Source organism: Castor canadensis, chromosome 7 (genome assembly GCF_047511655.1).
Source record: "Castor canadensis chromosome 7, mCasCan1.hap1v2, whole genome shotgun sequence".
NCBI classification, from domain to species: Eukaryota; Metazoa; Chordata; class Mammalia; order Rodentia; family Castoridae; genus Castor; species Castor canadensis.
The window spans coordinates 26,418,105-26,442,555 of NC_133392.1; the positions used below are offsets into that span (position 1 = coordinate 26,418,105).

General features: G+C 39.7%; 3 protein-coding genes across 9 annotated transcripts in view; 1 reads left to right on the forward strand and 2 right to left on the reverse strand.

Moving 5' to 3' along the window:
- Nucleotides 1-1,351, reverse strand: part of Pdcd11 (programmed cell death 11) — a 39,229-nt gene extending 37,878 nt beyond the window's left edge. For 3 of the 5 annotated variants that reach the window (XM_020180773.2, XM_020180774.2, XM_020180771.2), the window contains exon 1: nt 1,182-1,351. The gene's annotated coding sequence lies outside the window, so the exon portion shown is untranslated. Of the gene's footprint in view, nt 1-1,153 lie in introns of all 5 variants that reach the window. The other 2 variants (XM_020180772.2, XM_074078387.1) reach the window with 2 other exon arrangements.
- On the forward strand, nt 1,337-6,938 carry Atp5mk (ATP synthase membrane subunit k). Of its 2 annotated transcripts, none has more exons than XM_020180781.2 (4): nt 1,337-1,491; nt 4,731-4,826; nt 4,924-5,016; nt 6,831-6,938. In XM_020180781.2, the coding sequence occupies exons 2-3, from the start codon at nt 4,740-4,742 to the stop codon at nt 5,011-5,013; spliced, it is 177 nt and encodes a 58-aa protein (XP_020036370.1). In that variant the 5' UTR covers nt 1,337-1,491; nt 4,731-4,739; the 3' UTR covers nt 5,014-5,016; nt 6,831-6,938. The 2 variants fall into 2 exon arrangements, with proteins under 2 accessions (XP_020036370.1, XP_020036371.1); XM_020180782.2 differs by having other exon boundaries at nt 1,470-1,606.
- A 107-nt stretch (nt 6,939-7,045) lies between these two features.
- Nucleotides 7,046-21,160, reverse strand: Taf5 (TATA-box binding protein associated factor 5). Of its 2 annotated transcripts, XM_020180779.2 has the most exons (11): nt 20,583-21,160; nt 17,766-18,003; nt 14,055-14,370; nt 13,157-13,320; nt 12,916-13,051; nt 12,192-12,312; nt 11,256-11,385; nt 9,281-9,445; nt 8,543-8,720; nt 8,120-8,297; nt 7,046-7,979 (listed from the first exon to the last, which is right to left on the reverse strand). In XM_020180779.2, exons 1-11 carry the CDS (start codon nt 21,139-21,141, stop codon nt 7,762-7,764), a joined length of 2,403 nt encoding a protein of 800 aa, XP_020036368.1. In that variant the 5' UTR covers nt 21,142-21,160; the 3' UTR covers nt 7,046-7,761. The 2 variants fall into 2 exon arrangements, with proteins under 2 accessions (XP_020036368.1, XP_073934489.1); XM_074078388.1 differs by lacking the exon at nt 9,281-9,445.
- Between the last annotated feature and the right edge of the window lie 3,291 nt (nt 21,161-24,451).

Genomic DNA, 24,451 nt, shown 5'->3' on the forward strand with positions numbered 1-24,451 from the left:
AAAACTCATGTAGAATAAATCATAATAATTGGAGATAAAATTTAAAAGACAGGTCGAGCATTTTGTGGAAGATATTGAATTAGAAATGTTTACTTTGCAAATCAATGTCTTACATAGGGGAAGTGACAGAATAGCAAAAACAAAAAAACAAAAAACCCGGGCACCAGTTGCGCATACCTGTAATCCTAGCTACTCAGGGGCAGCGATAAGGAGAATCGCAGTTTGGTTCAAAGCCAGACCCAGCAAATAATTTGCGAGACCCCATCTTGAAAAAACAAATCACAAAATAGGGCTGGTGCCGTGGCCCAAGGTGTAGGCCTTGAGTTCAAGCCCCAGTACCATAAAACAAACAAACAAAAAAAATATTGTGATTTCAGCTACTTGGGAGGTAGAGATCAGGAGGATATCATTTGGAGGATAGCCTAGGCAAAAAGTTCTCAAGACATCCCCTCCATCTCATCAAACAAGCCTGATGTGGTGATGCACCCGTGTAATTCCAGCTACTTGAGGGGCACAGGTAGGATGGTGGAAGTAAGACATTGGGCAAAAAGCACAAGACCCTCTCTGAAAAGTAACTAAAACAAAACAAAAGGCTGGAGGCGTGGCGTAAGTGGTAGAATACCTGCTTCCCATGCCTGAGGACCTGAGTTCAAGTCCAAGTAGCACCAAAAAAAAAGTAAGAAAGAAAAAATACACTTCAGACTATAAATTGGACAGGAAAAGTGGGCTAAACACAAGTAAATCGGGAAGGATTTAAATGCAGTACAGAAGAAAACCATGAGAACCAGAGCTAGGCATATAAGTGAGAACGAAAAATAGGAGTTGGATCAGAGAGATACTAGGGAATAAGAATCCAGAGAGCATGAGACTATAGAAAAGGTGACAACCGCGAGGAAGCTTAGGGTTTGGAATCAGGTATGGATGGTGGATGCTTCACAGAAACAGCAAAGTGCAAAGGGTATGGAAACTGAGATTCCAAAAAGTAAGGCGATGTAAGAGCAGAGAAGGGAATTTGGCTACTTCCCGAGCAAAGTTCGAGTGAACAAGCCACTCATCCCGACATAAGGATGTTTGGCGTGGGCCCGGGAGACCTAGTCCTGGGACAGACCTGAGCACCATGAGGTTTCATCCCTTTCGCTTCCTCCCCACTCACCAGTTCCACTGCGCCAGCACCTCCCTACCTCAAAGTCCTGGCGGCAGCACTCACACACGCGGAGACCAGTACACCTAGAGCCCAATACTGTTCTTCCGGAAGTGGGGGCGGGCCCAACACATTACTTCCGCTGTACGTCCAGTCCGCTGGGCTGAGAGGCGGGGTAGAGACAGGAAACGGAAGGGCGGGACTTGGAGTCCTAGCCAATCGGCGCAGAAGGCTGTGTCTCTATAGCTCGTTGGACACGGGTGGGGGTGGCGGCATTCTTCCGGCCGGGCTTAGGTGGTAGCTGTGGACGCTGAAGGACACCCGCTGCGGAATTTGTGACTTTGGCAAAGGTGGGTGACGAGGGACTCCCGCGCTCGAGCCTCGCGCCTCGGCTTTGAGGGCGGACCTGGAATCTGCTTCTGATCCGGAAGCACCGCAAGGTCTTCGCTTTGTGGGGCAAGAACGGTGAGGAATGGCGAAGAATGTAGGAAAAAATAAAGGTCGGAGTCCGAGGGCACGGGCAGCAGCTGAGAAACCACGGGGGCGCGGCGCATAGATGCGTCCAAAGGCTCGCAAGTTTCCCCAAAATTCTTAGATTGCGTTTTCCAATGGAAAAAAACAGATCCGCCGTGAATGGAGTTCCTCAAGGTCACGTAGTGACATAATGTTAGACGAGAACTTGCGCTTCTGACCCCTTCTCTGGCCTCTTTTCGTCTGCACGGCCGGAGGGGGTCGTTTGCACTGAGCTGTGACCAGGGAGCTGGCGCGGCGGGCTCTGCAGGGCGAGTGAGCGTGGTTGGCCGCCGCGGTGTTCAGGCCCGCGCCGAAAGCGGGTTAGGTTGCAGTTTGCACACCATCAGTCGGAAAGAGGGCCTTTCCGGGAGGGAGCCAGAACGGAGAGAGCTGTCAGCGCCCCTAAATGGGAGAGGCTTTCGCTCGTCTTCCCACTAATCTCAGCGTTCCGAATAGGAGTTCAGTGAGACAGGAGAATAGCAAAGCCGAAGATTGAAGAACGTAGCAAGGGCAGCTGGTCATTTTGGGCCTTTCATGAAATGCCCATTTCACAGGCCGAGAAAGGCATGGAGAGATTGTTTATATTTAATAGTGGTTAATTAGAAACAAAAGCAGGCCGGACATGGTGGTGCACACCTTTAATCCTAGAACTCAGGAGGCTGAGGCAGGAGGATCTCGGTGGAGGCCCCCCTGGGCTATATTGTGACACCTTGTCTCAAAAAAAGAAAAAAAGTGGAAGGCCTATCTGCGTAGACTTTGCAGCAGTCTGCCATTAACAACATTCAATCACAAGTTCACAACGTATGAGTTGTACTTGTTTTTCTCCTTCATTAATATACCTTAAGGAAAGCAAATTTCAGTTCAGCTGTTCCACAAAGGGCACTGATAACGCAAGAGTTCCTTATCTTCGCACTAAAATAGCCCACAGTTTGCTGAAGGGGGCAGGCCTAGATTTTGGGTGGCTTACTCCCATTGTTTTTCTCACAGCAACATCACCACTCCCCTTCCATCTCAGGCTCTGTAGAGTCTTTCGTTAAGACTCACACTAAATTTCAACTCCTATACCATGTCCTTTCCTGAAGTTAAAATTAGTCTTCTATGGAATCTTACAAACATCAACCTTCCTTGTGTAAAGTGAAATTTAAAGCACCTTAATATTTTTCAGTTGGACACCACATCCTCCTAAAAAGTTTTGTTAGCCACAAGGTAGTGGGGGTTATCAGTAATGAGTTGACAGAGTTAAGGTTAATGAATTGACAAAATTAAGGCCTTTTCTGTAGGGTTTCTCCTAAGAACTTCATGCCATTAAAAAAAAGTATCATGAAAAAATATGACTAATAGGTTTAGTAAAATGAAATTGTTGCTAGAAAAGCTGCATCATAGAGGTTTCTTTTAATGGAGATTTCCTAGATTGGCCAATGCCTATGAAGGGATCTAATGAAGTTTGAGTCTCCTTCATTGCTCCAAGAAACTTTCTAAAATTAAGGTCTCAATTTTTCATTGCCAAATCTTTGCACATGAGAGCCTTTCAATAATAGAGGAGTGCCAATTTCCTTAGCAATGACTCTCGATGTTCTCTCCCTCTTCCATTTCATCCAGAGCCAGCTGAGTCACTGCCACTGCTTACCAATCTTACCAATCTACTCTGTGGCATTGTGGTAAATAGGTGGGCACACTTAGGAATTTTCAGCTGTTGTTTTGGTGGCTTGTTGAATGTATCTGCTATTTCTTATTAAACAAAAATGCATGCCTTTGTAAAGTACATAGGCTTGACCCCTGCCTTGAAATTTGCTATATGTCAACAGTTTTATTTTCCTATTTGGTTTTCCATTTCCAAACTTCCATGTGCTTTAGAAACACCTAGAGTCCTTATTACAAAAGATTGCTGGCTCCACAGTTTTTCATCAGTAGGCCCAGGGTTGGGTCTGAGAGTTTGCATTTCTAACTAGTTTCCAGTGATACTGCTGGTCTAGGGACTTTGGAAACCATCGATGTACTCCATGATATCCAGAAATAGGATTTTTAAAGTATTTAACATTATTTGGGGACCTCTTTCCAGTTCAGTCATGGAAATCATCATTTATCAGTCTTATGTACACGAACTTTTTTTTTCTGTTTTTTTATTTTCATAAACACTATTTCAGTGACTATCATGAACCACATATCCACCTTATGGTATTTCTGTAATGGTAAATTCCTGGAGAAGAAATGAACCAGCTAGCTACAACAGTGTACTCATTATTTCATTTGCTAGATGCTCCACATTATACTTTAGGAAGGCTGTACCAGTTTACATTTCAAACAACAGAGAGAATGCTGAATTTCAAGTTAACACTGTTTATCATTTTATCTATGCCAGTTTGGTGGTTAAATATCAGCTTCATCTTACATTCCTTTGAGTTTGATTGTTCTTTTTTTATGTTTTGCCTTTTTGTTCCTGGCATTCTTCATATATTGCCTCTCCCAAAATGATTAAAATATTTGCCCATGTTTTCTTTTACCTATTTTGGAGTAAGGACTAAAGATCCCAGCTTCCCCCACTACAACCACTAAGGACTTTTATCAACTCCATTTAGTAAATAATCCCTTCTCCCCCCCCCTCCCATAAAGTCCTAAGTGATTAATAAGAAAAATTACACAAAAGAGGCTAAAAGTTACACTGTTTAGTTGGTGGTCACCTCTGAGAAAGTTTGAAAAACATCACAAGCTCCAACTTTCAACTAGTCTTAAAAGTGATTCAGTGTTGTACCATTATGTGGATAGAGTCAGGAATGAAAACATCAAGTTATACTGAGTCAGAGGGTGGACTTAGTGACTACTGTTCTCTTCCTGTGTTGAGTGATTTGACCTTTTCTGGAGTCTCTATGAAATAGCAACTAAGGTAAAGTCTTATTTTCAGAAATTCCTCGTTAGCAAGGCTTTTTCCACAATCTTTGCTACTGTTGTGTTGGGTAAAACATAGTTAAGAATTTATAATAGTTTTATGCAATGACTTTGAGTTTTTAAACTAAAAAAAACCTTATTCTCTTGTAAGTTGCATCCAAACCAATCTACTACTGCTTTTTTTTTTTTAAAGGTTGAGATCATGGCAGGCCCAGAAAGTGATGCCCAATTCCAGTTCACTGGTATTAAAAAGTATTTCAACTCTTACACTCTCACAGGTAGAATGAATGTAAGTATTAACTACACCTTTTAAGCAGTTATGTTTTCAAATAATATAGATGTGATAGTAACTCTTGCTTACAATTTCTTTTTTTTTTTTTTTCCAGTGTGTACTGGCCACTTACGGAGGCATTGCTTTGATGATCTTATACTTCAAATTAAGGTCTAAAAAAACTCCAGCTGTGAAAGCAACATAAATGGTAAGGAGCTGAAATTTTAAAGTTTGTAACGTAGCCATTTTGATTTTAGGGTTTTTTCTTCCACTGGAAAAACATATAAGAAAAAACACTGTGGATACACATATGTGATCTCAATGTTTGGGAGGCAGAGGCAGGAGGATTTTGAGTTTGAGAACAGTCTAACATAGAAAGACCCCGTCTTAAAACAACAACAACAAAAAAGCCAAGCACCAGTGGCTCACGCCTGTAATCCTAGCTACTTACGAGGCTGCACTCTAGATAGAGGATGGTGGTTCAAGGCCAGTCGGGCAAATAGTTCAAGAGACCCCATCTCCAAAATAACCACAGCAAAATGAACTAGAGGTGTGGCTCAAGTGGTAGAGCATCTGCTTTGCAAGTGCAAAGCCCTAAGCTCAAATCCCAGTCCCAACAACAAAACAAAACAAAAATTATAGACACGATATAGTCAGATATAGTCATTGGAAACCAAATTCACAAAAAACCTTAATCAAAATGTGGAGATGGCAGAGGGGCTCAAGCATTAAGAGTGCTGCTAGCAAGTATGAGGCCCTGAGTTCAAACCCCAGTGCCACAAATAAAAAAATGTTAACAAAAATTGTCAGGGTTATGGGATGTGGACAGTATTTTTTTTTTTTTGCAGTACTGGGGTTTGAACTCAGAGCCTACACCTTGATCCAGGCCACCGATGCCTGGCTCATAGCAGTTTTTGATTTTTGCTAATTTGATGAGTAAAAGACAATTATACCTCTTGCTTTTTACTGAAGTACATTTTTTTCTTTTACTGTTTTTTTATTTTGTGGGGGTACTGGAGTTAACCAGTGGCTTTACCACACCTCCCCCTTTTTATATTTTTCAGATAGAGTATTGCATTTTTGCCTGAGCCAGCCTGGGGCCCCAATCTTGCTGTAGGATTATAGGGGTGAGCCACTGTGCAACCCATTTGTATTTTTCATAACATTCTATTTGTGTCCTTATTTAACAATTAGGTGACTTTTTTTTTTTTTGACATACTAGAGATCAAATCCCAGTCCTTGCGCATGCTAGGCAAGTGCTCTGAGGCAGAACTACACCTCCCAACTCACACCAATCTTTATCATATGCAGTTGTATATTCTTGCTTTATAGTTCTGTTTTCATATAATAATTGTCTTTTCCCTAAATCCCCATATAGTTAATTTCCTTCTTACAGCCCTCCTTAGATCCCTTTTACCCATACGTAAGTGAATAAACATCTGTGATGTTGACCATAGATACTATCAAAACTGAAACTTCAGATCTTCATTCATATAATATAGCTTTCCTTCATAGCTATGTTTGCTTTGCTCTTAACAGTTTATCCAATCTCAAATCATAAGGGACTGCATATTCCAAAATACAGTCGTCTGTGGCTTATTTCTGATAAACAGGTAGTGTTTTGCCCAATTTTCTATAACTCCTAACTTTGGAAAGGTGGTAGTACGCCCATAAAAATGGAAAATTGTGTCTTGGATAACTATTGTCTTGATACTAAGTAACAGATGCATATCTGTGTTTTCTACTATTTAAAATGTTACTTTACATACTAATTTTTCTAATACTTTGCCTTTAGATCATTCTAAATTTTTAGCAACTTCTTTGTTAAAAATGTAGCATTAGGTTAAAATACAACAATTTTGAGACATACCTTGTTTCTGTCCTTGTTGACTCCTTTGAGAATCTTAGGAATTTGCACTCAGCTTCTAGGGTTCATGGATAGTCCTGTCATAGTAATTACTGAGTGTCTTAAAAGTAGATTGGAACACACTTGTGTCAAAACTGTTTCTGCTTTGTTTATAGGATTCTGAAATGCCTGATCTCATCTGTTAAGTACCCCATATTTGGAGAAGCTAATATCAACTCATCATCTAATACTCAATTTGTACAATAAATTATGAACCTGGAAAAGCTGTTTGTCTTTATTTACAAGATATCAAAAATATAAAAACTGTACAAAATGCAACAAAGGCAAAAACTGGCAGTGACTTGGTCTAAATCTTTTAGTTTTCCAAAGCAAGGCTCAGTACTGGAGGTAAGCAACTGAAATGTCTGTCTGACTTCAAGTGTACTAGGTTGTATCTAGCCATTTTAGCTGAAGTACAATATGGAAACTAAACTTCTTTGCCTGTTTTATAAAGGGTTTGGGTGCACTCAAAATTGAGTATAAATTGAGATGTCCGTGGATAGTCGTACTTTCTCAGGATCTTAGGAAGGAATTTTTTCCCATACCCAGTTACATACATTCCACTAAGCACAGGTCAGGAAAAACATGTTAGTGGATCATTAACAGTGCTTGAGTGCCATACAGTAACTTCATTTTTACTGCAGAAGATATACATGCTTGTAGAATTCTTCAGCTAAAATTCAAGATGGTATCTCTTAATTTGAATCTTGAAGCAAGATGAATTTTTTTAAATCAAACTGATTTTTTTCTAAACATAATAAATTAAAATAGCATTTGAACAGAAAATGCATAGTTTCCACACAATCCAAAGCACCATAAATGTCCCCTCCATGAACATAATAATACCTCTTATTCAACTAACGGAAATTAGTTAAATGTGGTTGCTATAAAAACGTGGAACTGTCCTGTTCAGATTTTCCAAGCAGCATACTTCAAGATCCATAGACAAAAACATTCTTTGTAGCTTAAATATTCATCACTGAGGTATTTGCTTTTAGTCTCCCTTTTTTAAACAGTAGCTTCCAAAAGGTCTTTAATACCGATGATTTATTGTGGACTGTAAGCTCCTGCAGCTAGAACCAAGTTTCTTCGAGTAAAATGTAGGTGTACTACTGGTGTTGATTTGGTCATATATGTACCCAATAATAATTCCTGTGAATTCTCAGGTAAATTTATATGTCCAGTGGCTGTAGTAAAGTCATCAGTCTCTAAGTCTTCAAATGCTTTAATGGCATCCCATAACCGGACTGTATTATCCATTGAACCTAAGAGGAATTCAAAGGAAACTATTAACTAAATCCATCACAGTTAGAGTTTGACATTTTGTCATTTTACTCTTATGTATTTACTGTATATTTTCTGATGAAAAACTTCAACCTTTATCCCAAAACCAGTAATCATTTACCTGATGCCAAAATTTCTCCATCTCTACTAAACCTAAGTGAACAGACTGTATCAGTGTGTCCTTTTAATTCTCCAACCATCAAACCGTGTCCAATATCCCAAAGAAGTACTCTGCCATCTGTTGCTCCTGTAGCCAGGAATCTCCCATTGGGAGAAAATGTCAAGGAATGAATTGGTCCCTAGAAAAGAAGTCCATGGAAAGGATCAAATTAGAGTTAAGTATATCTAAAAAAATCAGACAATTAGAATTTTAGTGGCATGAATGTTATCTTTAAAATGTATGCATTATTGACTGGCTAAAAAATACTTTTCTGTGGGACTGGGGTTTTGAACTCAGGGCTTTGCTCATACAAAGCAGATGCTAAAAAATTTTTTTATCTAGAAAAGCATCTAGATGTGCTACAATAATGAACGTATAAAATACCTTGTGTCCAGTGAAGATCCTTACACAGTTACCATTCAGAACATCCCAAAGCCTCACAGTTCTGTCTGCAGAGCCCGTAGCAACATAATTTGAATTTGGATGGAATCTGGTACAATTCACATCAGCAAGATGGCCAGCAAATATCCTTAAAGGCTGATAGTGGTCTGTAGCCCAAAGCCTTTTTTGAAGTATGGAAAGTGAGAAATGATAATTAGAGTAGTTAATTACAAAATGTAAATTTTTCTATCCAAAATATAGAAATATCCAGGTGAACGTTCCAAATGGGTCCTCCTTGCTAGCTAACTGAGGAAAAGAAGGTACAATGAGACATTCTTCAGAAAAAAAATTGCTCTGCTACAAATATTTTTAATTTTTTAATTCTTTGCCCCCTTCCTCCCCGCTTCTAGGCTAAATTATAGATGAATATTTTCTCCTAATTTTGGCTACCACATAATAAGTTTCTAACCTGAGCTACCTCATCCAGAACTTTTAAGGAGATGGCAGGGAAGTGGAAGTGGAAGACAAGAGTAACACCTGATGGGAGGGGGATATAAAGGAAAACGGACTCTTGTTATATCCCAAATACATTTTCATATAAGAGGTATATATGCTGGTGTTCTCAAAAAGTTAATCCTAAATAACTGAAGTGAAAATGAGGTTGGTTGGAGTTTATAATTCCCAACAAGAAACCATTTTGTTCATTGAACAGACTCAATCATAAGATCACAATGTTCTTACCGAGCTACTCGGTCATGGCCCCCTGACACAAAATAATATCCATATGGAGAAAACTGTGTGTCCCATACTGGGTAGTTGTGTCCTTTATATCCCACCAAGCAAGTAAATGTTTGAAGACTCCACAATCTAACAGTTCCATCCTCTGAAGAGGAAAGCAGATAATTCCTGAGAGAAGAGAATGTGATATATTTGATTCCCAGAATAACTTTTGGTTACTTGCCCAGTTTCTCCTTATATTTGAACATATTAAGGTAGTTAATTAATGATACATCTCACTTTTAACTTATACATGGAATTCACCAAGAGCTGAAAGTACTGAACAAACTAATGTTAAAACCCAATGTTAGCCCTAACAATACCTACACTGAACTACTGGATGACATGATTGTGAAAAAGAAAGGTCTATTAAGGGGAAAAATTACAGTTCTTTAAAAAAAATCAACATCGGCGTAATAACAAAAAGTATGGTTAAATAAGGTCAATTGAGACAGTCTTACAAATGTGATATGTCACTTAAACTCAACAATTTTTTGCTCTAAAATGGAGACAGGTATGGTCATACTGCCCTGAACACACCTGATCTCATCTAAAATGAGATCCTATTTTGCTATCCTGTGTGAATTTTATGAGAATTTGAAAAAAGGGAAGTGGGGGTGTAGCTCAGTAATAGTGCCTGCTTAGCATGCACTTGAGGCTCTGTAGGTTCAACCCCTAGCACCCCCCCCCAATAAAAAGAAAAATGAAATGTCTTTTTGAGAAAGAACTATAGACATGCTAATAATATAATACTTTAACTTTTTCAGAAATAAATACAAAAGCCACCAGGCACTGGTGGCTCATGCCTATAATCCTAGCTACTTAGGCAGAGATCAGAAGGATCGCAGGTCGAAGCCAGCCCAGGCAAAATAGTTTGAGACACTCTATCTCAAAAAAATCCATCACAGAAAAGGACTGGTGGAGGACCTGAGTTCAAATTAAATTCCAGGACCACAAAAAAAAGCCAACAGTTTTCACTGAAATCACAAGTTTCTCAAGTAAAAATGTATCATCTGACTAAACCCTATCAATTAATAAAAAAAAAAAATCCTTGGATGAACCTTACCAAGATACAGTATAAGCATAAATGGAAATGTCACAATGAAGCCCCTTGTACAACTAATTAGGTGATAAATTAGGTGATACTACCATAGGTATAGTAAATTTTTTAATAAACATTTTTTTAATTAAAATTTAAAACTCAAAGTCTCATAAACATGAAAACCCTGATGGGTTGAAATCCATTATCTAGCCAAGTAAGATGCAGATGACACTGTGAATAAAAATAACCTCCCTCCCCACAATACCTAAATATACAGGATAATACTCTGGAATCATGGTTATAGGGTAGAAAAACCTAAGCAGCAATTTTAAATTCCTTTTCAGTATCCTCTTAGGTTTTGGAGGTTTTTTGTTTTGTTTTGTTTTGTTTTGTTTCTGCAAAGGTTCTCTATGTCATCCAGAGTGGCTTTGAACTCATGATCCTCCTGCCTCAGTCTCCTGAGTAGTTGAGATTATAGGTTCACACACCACCACACCCAGCTTTCTTAGTTTTTGACTGTAGGACAATAAAGCTTCAATTGATAAGTATTATTCCATTAATATCAGGAATTTGTCTGAAATTTGATGTAGTGCCACAAGAACAATACAGAACTCAAACAATTCAACCCCAATCAGGGTTATACAAAAGTAAAGCTACTTTTTGACACCAGTGAGTCCTGAAGTATGCATCTTGATTCTATAAACTAAGAATCAATTGGTATCTTTTATTATACCAATACCCCAAGATAAATTAGCAAATGGCAAGATTCTAAAACAATGACATGCAACCATGAGATTTTTCTAACAAGAATTTCAGGCATTTGTGTTTCCAATAGTTAACTTTTACATAACCTCAACACAGTACATCAGTATTTAATTTTTATTGTTTTTATTTTACCTATCTGGACTGAAGCTGGCTCCATAGACAGGCCCACTGTGACCATACAAAATCTTCAACTCACTTGCAGTTTTCTCATCCATGATTCTTTCTAAAACATCATCTGATTCTTTGTCTATGAGGCTGAGATCTAAAATGGTCCAGAAATATTTTTAAAGTACATTCATTAAAACATTTTAAGGCAATTGCATCACAGTTCAGGAGAAGAAATAACACGAACAGTCCCTCCTATGTATCAACCATTGTGCTAATGCCTCTAAATTAGGTGATACTATTCCAGGTATAGGATACCTGGAATTGTTAACTGGATACAGTTAACAATTTGCTAGAGTGCACACAGCACCTCAGTATTGGAACCAGGATTGAAACTCGTTTGTTCACTATACCACAATGTTTCAGAAAATGAAAGCTATAGAAATAATAAAACAATTTTAAATGTTTTGTTTAGGTAATACAGCTAGCAAAAACCTTAAAATGAAATCCTGACCCTCCTCGTTTTTAGCCATTTTTATGGCTAATACAAAAAATTCTCCCACTATTTAAGGTTTTGTTTTGTTTCTAATTTCAAGCAAATAATTTAAAGTTTTACCTTTAAGGAGTTTTTCTAGCCTAATCTCTATTCTATAGATGAGAAAATAGGGCAAGAGAAATTAAACATAGTCTAACATCCCAGATTCCTGATTCCTACTCCAGGGTTCTTTCACTGCTGGAAATGTTGACAATATAGAGTTAAAGTGAAATCAAGTGAATATCTCAAAGATCACAATTTCCTATCTATATTTCATAGAATCAAGATCAGTAGACTGGGCTGAGGTGTGGTTCAAGTGATGGAGCACTTGCGTAGCAAGCACAAGACCGAGTTCAAACCCCACTACCACCACCAAAAAAAAAAAATAGACTAATTTCAAGTTTACATCAACAGGTCTTCTCAGTTACCTGATGCTTGTTTGACACTACGAAGCTTTTTGGGTGTCACAGACCACACTCTGACAGTTGAATCTGCAAAACCTCCAGCAATCAGACTAGAATCATCAGTGACATCCACTGCAGTGAGGCCCTACCAGGAAAAAAAGTTTTATACTAAACAATACTGTTGTAAGAGGAAAAATTATAATTGCATCTCAGAGAATTCACAGTGATGACTATTTTTCTCATAGACATCATTTGAGATTATATTCTCCTATAAAACCCACTGTCTGAAAGCTCATACTTGAGCATGCATCACTTAACCGGTTTTTTGCCCTCCATATTTGGAACGCCTGATACGAAGTGAATGTTAATCATTTCTTGTACTTTATTAAATATATTCTCAGTAGCCTACTATAAGGAGTCTATAAAGACATGTAGAGTACTTAATTAAAAATATTAAGTTTATATTAATACTTAAGTTCAAGATGAATGAGAAGAACTTCCTCAAAGGCTGGCAAAATTGTGATCAGTGAAATAAGGGTCAGCTAGAGGCAAGATTCTAATACCTGCAAGTTGCTAAGGGTCACTTAAACATAGCCTTCCATCTATTCTGGCAGCATCAATTCTCTTTTCCTGTCTTTAAATTATATCAAGAGTTGAACAAAACTCTACTTTAGTTAATACATCTAAGTTAGTAAATCAACACTGTACATGACTCTCCAGGCAGAAACCGTCCAACTACTTTACCAACCTGGTAAGCATTAAGGAATGTATAGAAACAAATGGAGGGTAAGCAGTCTGGCCCAAGGCGTACTCGTTTGGTGGTTTCTTTCATATTCATTATCTTATCCAATTTATCTGAATCTTTCAACTCAGGAAGAGGGATTCTGTGAAAGAAAAACAGACTGGAAATTGCTCTAAATATTAACAAACTTGAATCCTCTGTAACATATCTTACACTTCCATACAAATTCCTGAGGTTTCTTCCCTACCTGTTTTGAGGTGGAGCATTGGGATCTTGTTTTTTGCTTTTAGATCCAATACTGTCTTTTTTAGGCTTCTTCTTTTTAGGTTTTCCTTCTTCACTTTCTCCTTCTTCATCTTCATCATCCAAAGGTACTTCAATTTCTGGTTCTTTTAATAAACCAAAAAATACCTACAAAAGAACCAGCACTTTAAAATTAATTTTCATTCACTTAATACACTCTTAGCACATCTCAACAGGATAAATGGCAATTACAACAGTCATTTATACCCTGAAGCAGGGTTCTGTACTTGTCTAACCAACAGCAATTTCCCCCTTTCCTAACAGAACCCTGATTTTATTGGAGCAACAACATGCTCGATTAAATCACTTCTATTCTCATGTTCCCTTGCAGCTAAGAATGGCCAAAAAACAATTCTGGTCAATAGATATACACAGAAATATACTGGGTATGGTTTTAAGAAAAAAACTCTCTTCCTAATAAAAAGGGAGAGACTCAACAGGCCTTTTGTCCTCTCCATAATTCCTGGAATGCAGGTACAATGCTGGAGCTGCAATAGCTAATGTGACAAGGAAGAAAGTCACATTCTAAAGATGATGGACCAGAAACTAGGAGTCAGGGACACTGACACCATTGTGGAGCCATTATGCCAGCCCTGGTAAGCCTTCTGTGGAATTCATCTCATGTGAGGAAAAATCACTCAGCCACTTGTAGTCAGGGTTCTGTTAAATGCAACCATTCCCAAATCCTCACATATATATATCATCCTTTGAACATGAAACTTTAAAGTACAGTGTAAAATTACTTCCAAGCTAGCTATAATAGAAATGTTTAAATTATGTAGATGGAAATGCTACAATTTTTCAAAATCTACATTATATAGTTCTTAGGTTTATTCCCATACCTTTGACTTGTTTGCCTCTCGTTTAGCCTCTCCTGCCAAACTTCCCACCATCGCATCTATCTGTTGCTTACTACGCGGCATCCCATCAAAGATGTCAATGTAGAGGTGCTCCTGAACTATGTTCCAAATCTGATTGTTCTGTTTCTCCTGAAGATGCCTCTTCAAGAGTTGGTACGAGTCACGGGAAATACGCAGAACAAATTTACTTGTTCGAAAATCCAACATGGTTTCATTCCCTTTCATGTGTTCCTTTTTGGTAAGACTAGATAATACTCGTAGGTCATCCTGGTAATAACATTCCTGATCTCCATGGAACCTGTTTCAGTGATTTTAAAAAGTCATTTTTCAATGTAATCATTAAGGGATCCGCCTCTCCCCCATATATTTATAAACCATCCCAGAATATTTTCAATGTAGTAGTCTGAATAATCCTGATCTAAGCTGTAGGATCACAGATAATTCATTTCAAAATGATTATAATTCAATTTCTGAATTCATCCTAAAATGATCAATTTAATTATCTAATGAAACAGCTCATAAACATTTTAAAAGAATAATATGAAATAAGTATCATAAAATGAATGAAAGATAAGACACCCACCACTGGTAGACAGTTTCTTTTGAATACCAAATTCAGTAGACATTTGAAATGTCAAAACTCTGCTTTACTGAATTTTATGCTTTCTTCAAAACCCCACTTTAAAACCCCAGTATCCTCCTCAAAAAAAAATTAAAACCTTTTATTATAGAAAACTTCAAACATATAAAGTAAAAAAATGGTATAATGAATTCAATGTACCTGTCATAGTTCTCAACAATAATCAATACATGGATTCTGATAAGCATCACCATTTTAATGATTTCCTATGTTCATAATATCAGATGTATTTATTAAATATCAATTACTTTAACATTATGACTAAAGAACAAAGGTTGATACCAAACAATGAGCACTTCCATTTACCATTACCAAAGACAAATAAAGCCATCAGCCTTGCTGACAGCTAATAAACTTCAAAAAGCTTTTGTTTTTACAAATCTTAACTCTTCTAAGAAAGTAAATTCAAAAATATATATTTGGCATTTACTATGAACAGTAGTCAGTACAAGATATTTAGAAAACAGTAACTCAACATAAGATTCAGGGCTCTAGCTCTGAAAGACACAAAGCCAATGGATTCCTAAACTGTTAATTTGTTACCCATTTGATTCATCAATTCATGAACTAAGGGTTTCTGTCCAAGACTTGAATGAAATTAGAAATCTCAGCAAGTTGGTATTTATATGTCACTGTCCCTTACCCTCATCTGGGCATGGGGTCCTGACAAAGGCTGAAAACTGTTCCTGACAGGGAAACAGAGAATCCTCTATTATATTTCAGGTTCCTATGTGGGGAGATGCTATACTATTAGACTAGAAGAGCAAGAGGTTTTTGATGACAGTACTATAAGAAATAAGCCTCCAGAATAGTTTTATCATTGGCCTTTCTTAAAAAAAAAAACAAACTGCTACAGAACACTTTGCTTTCTATTCCTCCTATTAGGCAGCCTACTATAATGACTAAAATGGCCTAAGAGTTCTATTGTTCCTCTGTTACCACTATCTGTGTTATCTGACAAGTCCTAGCTTCAAACTCCACTGCTTGCATTAAAGAGCTCTCAATCAAACTATTAAGCATTGCCTCCCTCTCAAGTACTGCTTTCCCCTGACTTCTACAACTTAAACACTCTACAACTTAACACTCTCGTGGTTTTTTCCTTCTACTCTAGACTGCCTTTCTACATATCTTATACTTTGCCATTAAACAGGGGAATTCCCCCCACCCCAAGGCTTATTTCATACTTCTCTCTAGACAATCCCATCCATGCCATCAGTATTGTACATAACTCCAATTTATGGCTCCAGTTCCTAACTCTCCTCTAAGCTCTTATAGCAGTGGGGAACACAAATGGTAGAGGAACAGAGAATGACAACTGGCTGACTAGTTTTGGGAGGCTACTGAGTGGTCCTCAATGGAAGTGATACTGGAGCTTGAACTCAGGGCCTACCTACACTTTGAGCCACTCTACCAGCTTCCCCCACCCCTTTTTTTGTGATGGGTTTTTTTCAAGACAGGATCTCATGAACTATTTGCCCAGACTGGCTTTGAACCACGATCCTCCTGGTCTCTGCCCCCTGAGTAAATAGGATTACAGGTGTAAGTCACCGGTGCCCAGCTGAAGTGATACTTCTTTAATAAGGCAAAGCATATTAGAATTGGATCTAAAGATTATTCCCTCACCTGACAAATCAAGTCCTCTTCCAGGGTTTTCTGTCAGTGAAGGGCATCCCCATCCAGCTGGGGGACCAGAAATCTGGCATTATCAATGATACCTCAACTCCAAATCCAATCCATCAATTGTCAATCTGTTTTTTAATTCCCCACCGATGCAACCTAGACCGATGTTTCTCAAGACAAATGCTACTGGCATTTTGGACAATTCTTTGCTAAGTAGGACTTATCTGCACATCCTAGAATATTCAGGATCCCTGCTTCCCATCCCCCAACCACCAGTCATCATGACAACAAAAACTCACCCTCACATATTTACAAATGGCCTAGGGGAAGGAGGAATATTGCCCCTGTTGAGAACCACTCAATAACCTCCAAAACTAGTCAACCAACAGTCACTCTGTCCCTATCATCTGTTTGCCCCCTTGAGAAAAGCTCCTTTTAAAATGCATATTTAATAATGACATAGTCCTCTACTGACTTCTATAGAAGAGAGCGTCACAGTTCCCAAATATCCATTTTTCCTTTCTCTCTCCATAACAGAATACCTGAATACTAACTGAGCACTTAGAGACCTAAGTAAAGAAGACCACACTCCTATCTCCTTTGTAGCTAGGTATAACTAAAAGCTGTAAAAGGAAGTATATCCACTTTCCAGGAATGATGTGTGTCCTCCCAGTAGACTAGAACACTGATATAACAACAGCTTATAGCTGTAGACCCATCTAGTACTACATAAAGGAAGCTGCATGACAATAACAGCAGAGTAACAAGACTGAGGGGAACCTGTGTACCTGATAATCAAAGAATGACCACATCAATCTCACACTTCCTGCCTTTACGTGAGAGCAAAACAAACATTTCTTATATTTGAGCATCTGTTGTTTGGGTTTTCAGTCACTCTCAGTGTATTCCTAACATAACTTCCTATAGCTCTTAGAAGAAAGTAAAAATAAATTTTTATGCCCTTGAGTTTTCATCGATTCTTGGTCAAGTATAAACCTACCCAATACAAATTCCTACTGTTCTTAGGACAACAACCCTGAACATGGTCCAGGAACCTGCCTGCTGTTCCAGTCCCTAACCAATTCTCTGGCTGCATGTTGTACCACATGCCAACCCAGTCTCTGCTCCAGCTACTGTGGCTGTCTTTCAATATCTGTAGCTACCAAGAGCCCTCCTCCCAGAGCTTTCACACATGATTCTTCCTCTTCTCTTCATCTGGTTAAATCCTACTCAATCCTCAGACCTCACTTTAAGCATGACTTACTCTAGAAGCCTTCCCTGACTTAAACTAGAACCAACCCCCAAGTTAGTTTCACATAGCTCCAGGTACCTCTCCTTCACAAAGTACTTCCTAAGCTGCAATCTTATATTTGTGTGGTTACAGGTGTATGTATGTGTGTGTGCAAATAAAATATACGTAAAAATTCACATACTTCTCAAAGAATGATTTTGCTTCATTTTCATGTTGATTATAGACTAGTTCCAAGTACATATGTACAAACAGAGGATAAAAGAGTTGGGATAATTCTGCCCGATGGCAGTCCAGAGAACATTCAATGAAGTGTTTGAGTCCACTATAGTATTCTTCATACATTGTGGGGTCTCCTTGTTGGTTGTAGGCCGACAAGACAGCACTGACATCTGGCTGATCTTCCACAGCTACACTTCCAACTGTTTAAAAAATGAATGACAACTTTTAAGCAAATGATCTGATATTTACCATGTGACTACTGCTGCTTTGCTAAGGCCCAGAGGTGAGCTGTTTCTCAGTTCACCCCTTTCCTCTCAACCTCTCTTCCCCAACATAGTAATATAATCTTTTACTGAGATTTTGTACTTGTTTCAATCACCCAGGACAAAACCCCTTCAGCATATTCATATCTTAAAATTCCAAATGAGTAACAAAGAGATTCAATATTTTCCCTGAAACTATTTATTTAAAAGACAATCTGTATAAAAGATAATATGTACAGGGCTGGGAATGTGGCTCAGTGGCAGGTCACTTGCCTAAGCATGCATGAAACCGAGTTCAAATCTCTAGCATGACAAAAAAGAGGAAAAGAAGGTATGTGCAAATCAATTATATTAATCTCTCTAGGCACCAACCACCACCAGTGTCCTAGAGGAACATTTCTAGTTTTCTCTGAGATATCTACAAACTTTGCTAGGCAGCTGCTCACCACTTGAGCCAACCTGCTATCCAAGTACTTGTATCGTTCCTGCAATACACCCTATCCTATATTACCTTCTCAGGTGCATATCTACCAGCCCATATGAAATATCAGCATTTTAAGGGTGGGAAGGGCCAGGCCTCTTTTATATCTCCAAAAGATAATTAACTGTAACTCTACTGTATATGCTTAAAGCAATTTCCATAACAACTATTTCAAGGCAGAAAATATGAGTATTTTTTGGTAATATAGTAATACCAAACAATGATATATATATCTGTCAATTAAATCAGAGTTTGGGCCGGGTCCAGTGGCTCACACTTGCAATCTCAGCTACTCGAGAGGCAGAGATGGGAAGGATCACAGTTCGAGGCCAGCCTGGGAAAAAGTTAGTGATAAACAAGCTGGGTGTGGTGTTGCACATCTGTAATTCTAGTTACAAAAGAAGCATTGGTGGTCTGAGAACAACCATGGCGCAAGACCCTATCAAGACCCTATATGAAAAATAACCTAAGGCTGAGGTGTGATTCAAGCAGTAGAATGCCTGCCTTGCAAGCATGAAGCCCTAAGTTCAAACTCCAGTACCAATAAAAAAAATTTTTTAATTTAAGAAATAAAGCAAAAAAGGATTGCAGGGGTGACTCAAATGGTAGTTAAAGCAAGTGCAGGCCCTGAGTTCAAACCCCAGTACTCCCCAACATAAGTTTAGTTGCTGGAAATTTTGGTAAATTTCAATTACAGTGAAGTTATGCTCTGTACTGCAAAAATGTTTAATGTTTTGGTCACTCTGGTGACCTCTTTTCCTCCTTTCTGGTTTCTCAGTTATAATGTAAAAGTAAGTCACATTTCTTAAGAGATGAGTGATGATAACAGAGTAACCAACAACTGATGTTGTAGTTCATTCACAAAATACTATATTCAGAAGAGATTCTTCTCTATCACATTTTGCTCAGAAATTTCTTTTTATGAATTAGTGCTATATACTCAAACGTCACCTCTGGCAATACTACAAAGATTGTTCTCATAAATACAGATTAATTTGGCTACAGCCTACCAGGCACTGGTGGCTCATGCCTGTAATCCTAGCTATCTGAGAGGCTGAGATCTGGAGGATCACCATTCAAGGTCAGCCCAGGCAAACAGTTCAAGAGACCTCCATCTCCAAAATAACCAGAGCAAAATGGACAGGAGGTGTGGTTCAAGAGGCAGAACACCTGCTTTGCAAGTATGAAGGCCTGAGTTCAAACCCCAGTCCCACCTCCCAAAAATAATTTGGCTAGAGCCACCAAACAAGTTAATTCAACTGACCTCCCTGAAGACCTTATATTGTGTATGAGTTTTACTGCATGGACTTCGTGACAACAGTTGCTAGGAGAGAGTGGGGTGGAGGTTGTCAAGTGTCAGGGATGGATATGAGGAATAAGCTTTTCAGTACTGGGCATTTTACATCTATCTGGGCTTCATAATAACTCATTTAATACAGAAAAAAACTCAAAAATAAGAAATATGACTTTTAACGGGCATCACACAAACAAAAGCAGCAGAGACAAAAAGGTATGGCCCGCACCTATTCCTAAGCTTACGGTTCTCAAATCCTGCCATCCATCAGTACTCCTTAGAAGCCCTTATTGCAGATGCCCAGACTCCACCTCCAGTGACAAGTGGTGCCCAGGAATCTGCATCCTCTAAAACTCTTTACACTGGTGGTACTTAACCCGTGTTTTATGGCAATGTGGAAATTAAGATACAGCACGATAGTACGAACTGCACAAAGAGTGTTAGTGCTGGTGCGCAACCGCCCAAGGCTCAAAAGCCCAAATAAGAGGAAAGGGACCAAAGGCTAAGTCCCCGCACCTCCCTCCACTCTACAGCTCTGCTCAGCCTCTCGCTGCAACTGACAGCTCAGAAGAGGGTTTGACTGCGCAGCCGGCGCAGTAGGGAAAGGGGCGGGCATGTGGCCCTAGAGGCGGGCCCAGGAAATTCAAAACAAGCCCGCAGAGGTGCAGGCCTGCCAGCCCCAGCCTTCCCGGCTTGCTCCCCTACGTGCCGGCCCTGCTTCCCCGGGACCCCGCCGCTCACCTTTCCCCGGAGCCGCAGGACCTGAAGCTGAGCCCGAGATGACCGTGGCCCCCGAAGTGCCGGTGCCCGGAGGCTCGGGGGCCGCAGAGCCGGGAGCTGAGGCAGTGACCCGGCTGAGAAGCGCGCTAGCCGCTTCGGCGCCGGCACCGTCAACCTCTCCCGGGGCTCCGGAGCCCGCCACTGCCTCCTCCAACAGCCGGGCCTCCCGGCGCAGCGCCTCTTCGGCCTCGCGGAGGTTGCTCTGCCGTAGGAACTGCAGCACGGCTAGCAGAGTCTGTCGGTCATGGGGAGCGCCAGCCTCCGCAGCAGCGGCGGGTACCGGAGCCGCCCCCGCCGGGGCAGCGGCGGAGACAGCCACCGCGGGCTTGGGGGTCCCGCCGTCCCCACTGGCCGACGACGACGCCGCAACATTCCCGCCGCCGCCGTTGGGGCCGTTGTTGGGAGTGCTGCCGCTACCCTCGCCTGCGCCGTCGCCCGCCTGGGGAGGTAGCAGCGTCGGCGGTCCCTCAGGCTCTAGCTTGACCGCCACCTCCGTCTGCTCCTCCGCCAGCGCCGCCATCTTGCGGCTGAGCCACCTCGTGCCGTCAAGCGTGATTGCGTTTTCGCCACATGGAGGGCGGGGAGGAGCGTTTTCACGACAGCTCGGGTAGACCATTTGCGGCAGTAGGCGGGGCAAGAAAGGAGAAAAGAAATGGGAGAGGGAGCTACATTCAAAACTGAGTGAAAGGCAGGCAGGAAGTGGGGAGTTGGTGACCGCCTATTACATTTGCCTGATAATCGCCGTTTATTGTAGGCCAGCTATATTCAGGCATTGAGGTAGACGTTTTACATTATATGACCTCCTTTAATTCAGCAATCTTGTAAGGTTCTAATTCCTGGGGACTTTACACATGGCTTAACCAAAACCCAAAGAGGTTAAACACCTTTGGGAAAAAAAAATCACATGCACAAGAAGTGTCAAGGTTCAAATCCAGATATTTAAGTCAAAAGCATTTTGCCAAACTCAAAACCATTTGCCAGAGGGAGGCTTCTGAGATACTGGTAATGTTTTAAATTGTGATTGAGATAGTGGGGTTTTTTAATTATTGTTCTGTGAAAATCTAACTTTGTGAATAACAGCATATGTTATATTTCAATAAAAAGGTTTTAAATATCAGAGTTCTGTGACTATGAAGTGGGTTATGTATCCATTATCACAAACTTCATTGTTATTGTATACTTTTGAATGCTTTAGTTATAAAACCTGTTTCATATTTTGTCTTATTTTAACCTTGTAAGCCTGTGGCTAGGTACAGACAGGTGACAACTGAGTGTGGACAACTGTAGCACAGTAGTCCAGGTTGTTGGTTATGAAGTCTTACTGGCTTTCTTTGACTTACAGGCTGAACCATCTGGAGCAAGTTAGGCAATTCACTATAACCCAGCAACCCAATAAAAACACCTACTTCATAGTGTTCTGAGAATTAAGTGAGATAATGTGTTTGTGGTACCTGCCACATAATAAATAGCCATTGGTGGTTATTATTTTCACCTTAAAAAGTGCTCTGAAAATATGTGATCAAATGAGTCCAATTATGATGTTCAGGGTGATCTCAAGATCAAAACTAAATATAAAACTAGTCCAATGGATATCTGAAATAAGAATATGAAAGGAGGTTGGGGAAAAAAGATGAGCAAGAATTGGTTAGCAGCATGAGGCTTTGGATTGAGTCCCTGGTACAAGAGACAGAGAGAGAGAGAATGAATTAGTATTTACATAATACTGTCCAAAAGTAACAGAACCTGTATCATTACATACTCTTGTCAGATATGGAGAATTCATCATTTTCCTCAGGATTTTTCAACTTATTTTTCTGATTAAATATTCCTTAATTAACTTCAGGACTGGGAGTGTAGCTCAAGTGGCAGAGCACTTACTTAGGCAGCATGAGGCCCTGAGTTCAAATTCAACTACTGCAAATAAATACATAAATGGTAAACTGGATGTACTGTTACACACATTTAATGCCAACTCTCCAGAGATTGAGGCAGGAGAATCTCATGTTCAAGGCTAGCCTGGGCCACATATCAATACCCTGTCTCAAAAACAAACATTTACTTGGTAATTAACTGAGCACTTAGATGGCAATACCAAGAGTTACAAGCCCAAGCGTGTTTACTTACTATTCACTGGGAAGCTGTTTTACTCCACTATAAATAACAGATAAATATTCTTTTTTTTCCTGTTTCAGAAAAATAGAAATAAATTTATTGAATGCCTACAAGACTAACTTTTTGTTTCTCTCCCCTTTCTTTCTGATCCCTACTCCCATACTCCTCTTTCCTGAGAATCTGGTGTCAGTCTGGATCTTTGTAGGAAACCTCCTTTTCTTCTCTGAATGTTTTCCTTTCTCTTTGATTTTCTTTTGTTTCACTCTAATATATCTTCAGTTAGATATTTCCTGCCTAGCTTGATTGGCCCTTTATGTACCCTTTCAATCTGAGATTTTTTTTTTTTTTGGTGGTACTAGGATTTGAACTCAGGAGCCTCACACTTGCTAGGCAGGTGCTCTACTACTTGAGCCACTTTTCATGTTGGGTATTTTCAAGATAGGGTCTTGAAAACTATTTGCTCACTGGTTTTGAAATGTGATCTTCCTGATCTCTGCCTCCAGAATAGCTAGGATTATAGGCATAAACCACCAGCACCCAGTCAGGTTGAGATTTGAAGTCTGGGAATTTAGTTAATTTATCTACAAATATTTCTTCCCCTCTTTTTTCCTCCTTCTTCTAGTATTCTTGTTTGCTTATTTAAGTTTGCTTTTTGTATATACTGGGGTTTGAACTCAGGACTTCACACTGCTAACCAATTCTTATTTATCTTTTTTCTTCTACCCTCCGTGTTTCATATTCTTATTTTAGATATCCAATTGAATTAGTTTTGTTTCAGTCTTGAGATCAAATATTTACAGAGCTCTAATTTGAGCCTTGCCTCCACCAACCATTTTTGCTTTAGTTTGTTTTTCGGATAGGGTCTTGAGCTTTTGCCCTGCCTGACCTCCAACCTCCACCCTCCTGCTTTCACCCTGAGTAGCTGGGATTACAGATATGCACCACCATACCCATCTTGTTTTTTGACATAAGACCTTACTAACTTTTTCCTGGGCTGAACTTGAAGTGTTCTCCTCCTATCTCTGCCTCACAAGTAGCTGGGACTGCAGGCATGAGGCACCACACCTAGCTCTTCCAATATTCTTACTATGTAAGTATTGATACTGATAGTTGTATCCAAAAGTCAGTTTACTTTCATGTTTTCATCTATTTACACCATTCTGATGCCTGTTTGGAGTCTTCTGCCTGATTTTTCAGTTCAATACTGCATTTTTGGCCTAGATCCATATTTCTACATAAACTATTTATTAAGCTATTTACTTCAGCCATTATATTTCTCATGGTATTTTGACTTGGTTCTTCATGATTTATTGTTCCTGCTTCATGTAACCCAGTAGTGATTTTGTCCCCCTCCCCTTGTAGACATCGGGCAATGTCCAGAGACATTTTTGGTTGTCACAACTCAGAGTGGGAAATCCTACTGGGAGATAGAGGTCAGGGATGTTGCTAAACTCATTGCATTGTACAGGACAACACTCCCCATACACACTCCTGCCACAACCTAGAATTATCCAGCTCAAAATGTCAATATTGCCAAGCTGGCAAGACTCTGATGTAACCAATATGAACTCTTCTCTTTGAGGGTATGTGTTACCTTATTTAGATCATTTTTCCACCCGATGTGTTTATTCAGTTTCTTGCTCTCATAGGAGTTGCATGCTCATCTCACTATTTTCCTCCATGAATTTATATTACCCAGGAGATGCCATCCTCCTTGG

Bases quoted from the DNA above. Each gene is read 5' to 3' on its own strand.
- Atp5mk (XM_020180781.2), top strand. From the start codon at position 4,740: ATGGCAGGCCCAGAAAGTGATGCCCAATTCCAGTTCACTGGTATTAAA. The intron at 4,827-4,923 runs GTAAGTATTAAC...TTTTTTTTCCAG, and splicing joins CTCTCACAGGTAGAATGAAT to TGTGTACTGGCCACTTACGG.
- Taf5 (XM_020180779.2), bottom strand. From the start codon at position 21,141: ATGGCGGCGCTGGCGGAGGAGCAGACGGAGGTGGCGGTCAAGCTAGAG. The intron at 13,052-13,156 runs GTAGGGAAGAAA...TTTCTTTCACAG, and splicing joins AATGCTCCACCTCAAAACAG to AATCCCTCTTCCTGAGTTGA. The intron at 7,980-8,119 runs GTAAATGATTAC...AATTCCTCTTAG, and splicing joins TGGAGAAATTTTGGCATCAG to GTTCAATGGATAATACAGTC.